The 1,930-nt window shown below is 53.1% G+C and overlaps 1 protein-coding gene across 1 annotated transcript in view; it reads left to right on the forward strand.

Annotated features, from left to right (window-relative positions):
• Positions 1-1,850, forward strand: part of LOC104128122 (two pore calcium channel protein 2) — a 16,294-nt gene extending 14,444 nt beyond the window's left edge. The window contains exons 16-18 of the mRNA XM_035896187.1: positions 1-7; positions 382-490; positions 1,279-1,850. The exon at positions 1-7 is cut by the window's left edge and continues 120 nt beyond it. Of these exons, the coding sequence (XP_035752080.1) occupies positions 1-7; positions 382-490; positions 1,279-1,436 (274 nt within the window). The 3' untranslated portion in view covers positions 1,437-1,850. The remainder of the gene's footprint in view (positions 8-381; positions 491-1,278) is intronic.
• Positions 1,851-1,930: the final 80 nt, after the last annotated feature.

Raw genomic sequence — 1,930 nt, forward strand, 5'->3', positions numbered from 1 at the left:
AAAAAGGGTCATTCTGGATGTGTCTGGCTTGGCACATCCAATGAGGGGTGTGGGACTATAGGAAAATGCCTCCCTCTGTCCCCAGGTGTGAGCCGAGACTCCTCTTCCTTGTCACAAAGTTCTAGTTAATCTGTCATGACTGTGTAGGCTCGGTCTAGGTGTTAGCAGAAGGTTTCTCACGTTGGCTTTGTGTCTGCCTTGCTGAGCTCTTCCAGCCCAGGGCCATTGCCCAGAGGACAGGGAAGATACAGGGGGCTATCAGCATGGTTGCAGTGCTTGCCCTGCCCCAGAGAATCCACTGCTGCTGGGTACCTGTGGGCCCCAGGATGAGATGTGCCCCCCACTCAGGGTAACTTCTGGCCCTTCTTGTGTAGGGATGAGCTCCAGGATGAACAGCTCCTTGACAACATGGAGAGTGCCGAGCACAACCTCGAGGGGGAAGGTGGAACAAAGCCGTCGAAAGGGCTGGTGTTTAAAATTGCCTCCAAACGTAAGTGCAGCCCTCCAGTGTGCCCAGTCCTCTGTTTCAGAGGCCAAGGCTCTGAACTGTCTCTGATCATAGCCCTGTCTCTGGGGAAGCTCCCACACGCTTCTGCTTCCTTTTGGGCTATAAGAGCAGCTAAAACCTATCTGGAGGTTTTCAGGGAACTGTGGACACTAATATTTGCTGGGTTTTTTCTGGTTTTGTAGCAACTCCTTTTCCTCTTCCTACCTAGACCTTCCTGTGCACGCTCACCTTCAGTAGCCAATCTGTGAAGACACTGTCTTGGTGCCTGATGTCCTGCAGTTTCCAACAAGTCTGGTTTTTTTCTGCTTTTTTTCCCTTCCTGCATGCACTCCACGTTCCTCCTGGCTTGGATCATGGCTTGACTGTACGCTCCGTTCCTGTCACTTAATGCTTACTCTTTCTTTGGCCTTTCTTGCTGTACCTTAGCAGTTCCCTGCTCTTGTGCTGCTCAGCATGGCAGCTGATTGGGATCACCAATCCATTGAAGGACACATGGGAACAGAAGTGCTTAAAATATTAAAATGGTGGTCTTCTTTACAAGCACTGTGAGCACTTGAAAGTATGTGGGGTAGAATGCCAGGGAGCATCCCTTGGGGTATGACCCCAGGGAACCCTGTTTGGGGCATTTGTTTTCTTGCCTCTTCAGTGCAAAACAGGGGGAGCAGCCTTTGACTGAGAGCTGACTTCAAGTAGCCCCTGCCCAAATTCTGCTGAGGAACAGGAATGGATGCTTACGGTGACTTTTTATTTTCATTTTGGCCCACCTGCAGGGTACAGGACTGTTGACGCTCTGCTCCAGCGTATGTTTGAGGCAGAGATACCCCTTGAGGACGAAGGCCCTTCAGTTGAAGAGATCTTAAACTTGTCCCCTACTCCTGCTGTACCCAGCGACGTGACTTCAGGGAGCACTTCGGGGAGCACCGCATAACGGGGACAAGCCACGGCAGTCGACGAGGAGGAGCTAAGTCTCAGCTGCCACGGGCTTGAGTGTGTCCTGGGGCTGGCTGCCTTCTGCCACCCTGCTCACATGCCTGGGGGCCGGCTCTACAGGGGGGAAGGGGCAGCTGCTGCTGGCAACAGCTTCCTCACGCAAAGCAGCTTTATATTGTCAGGTCTCCTATAAATGTTGAAACTGGAATTACCCTCGCGGGGACAGCCGAGGGAGAGTAACGGTGCATTACTCCGTATGTTATGACATGCCTACTGCTTGTAACTGGAATCGTGTGTCGCAGCACTTGCGTATGCATCTAGGGACCAATGTAAGCGGAATTAAACACTACATTAAATGCAGCAGCCTGCAGCAACGACCGCCTATGGCTTATGGGGTGGCGGGGTGCCCTGTGTCACCCCGCGGGGGCTCCTCCCCGCTCTCGCGTTTGGTTGTGCAGGCGGTGGGGGTGCGGTGAATAGCGCTGGCTCGAG

The sequence above is a fragment of the Egretta garzetta genome, unplaced genomic scaffold (genome assembly GCF_000687185.1).
Source record: "Egretta garzetta isolate BGI_Z169 unplaced genomic scaffold, ASM68718v1 scaffold200, whole genome shotgun sequence".
In the NCBI taxonomy this organism is placed as follows: domain Eukaryota; kingdom Metazoa; phylum Chordata; class Aves; order Pelecaniformes; family Ardeidae; genus Egretta; species Egretta garzetta.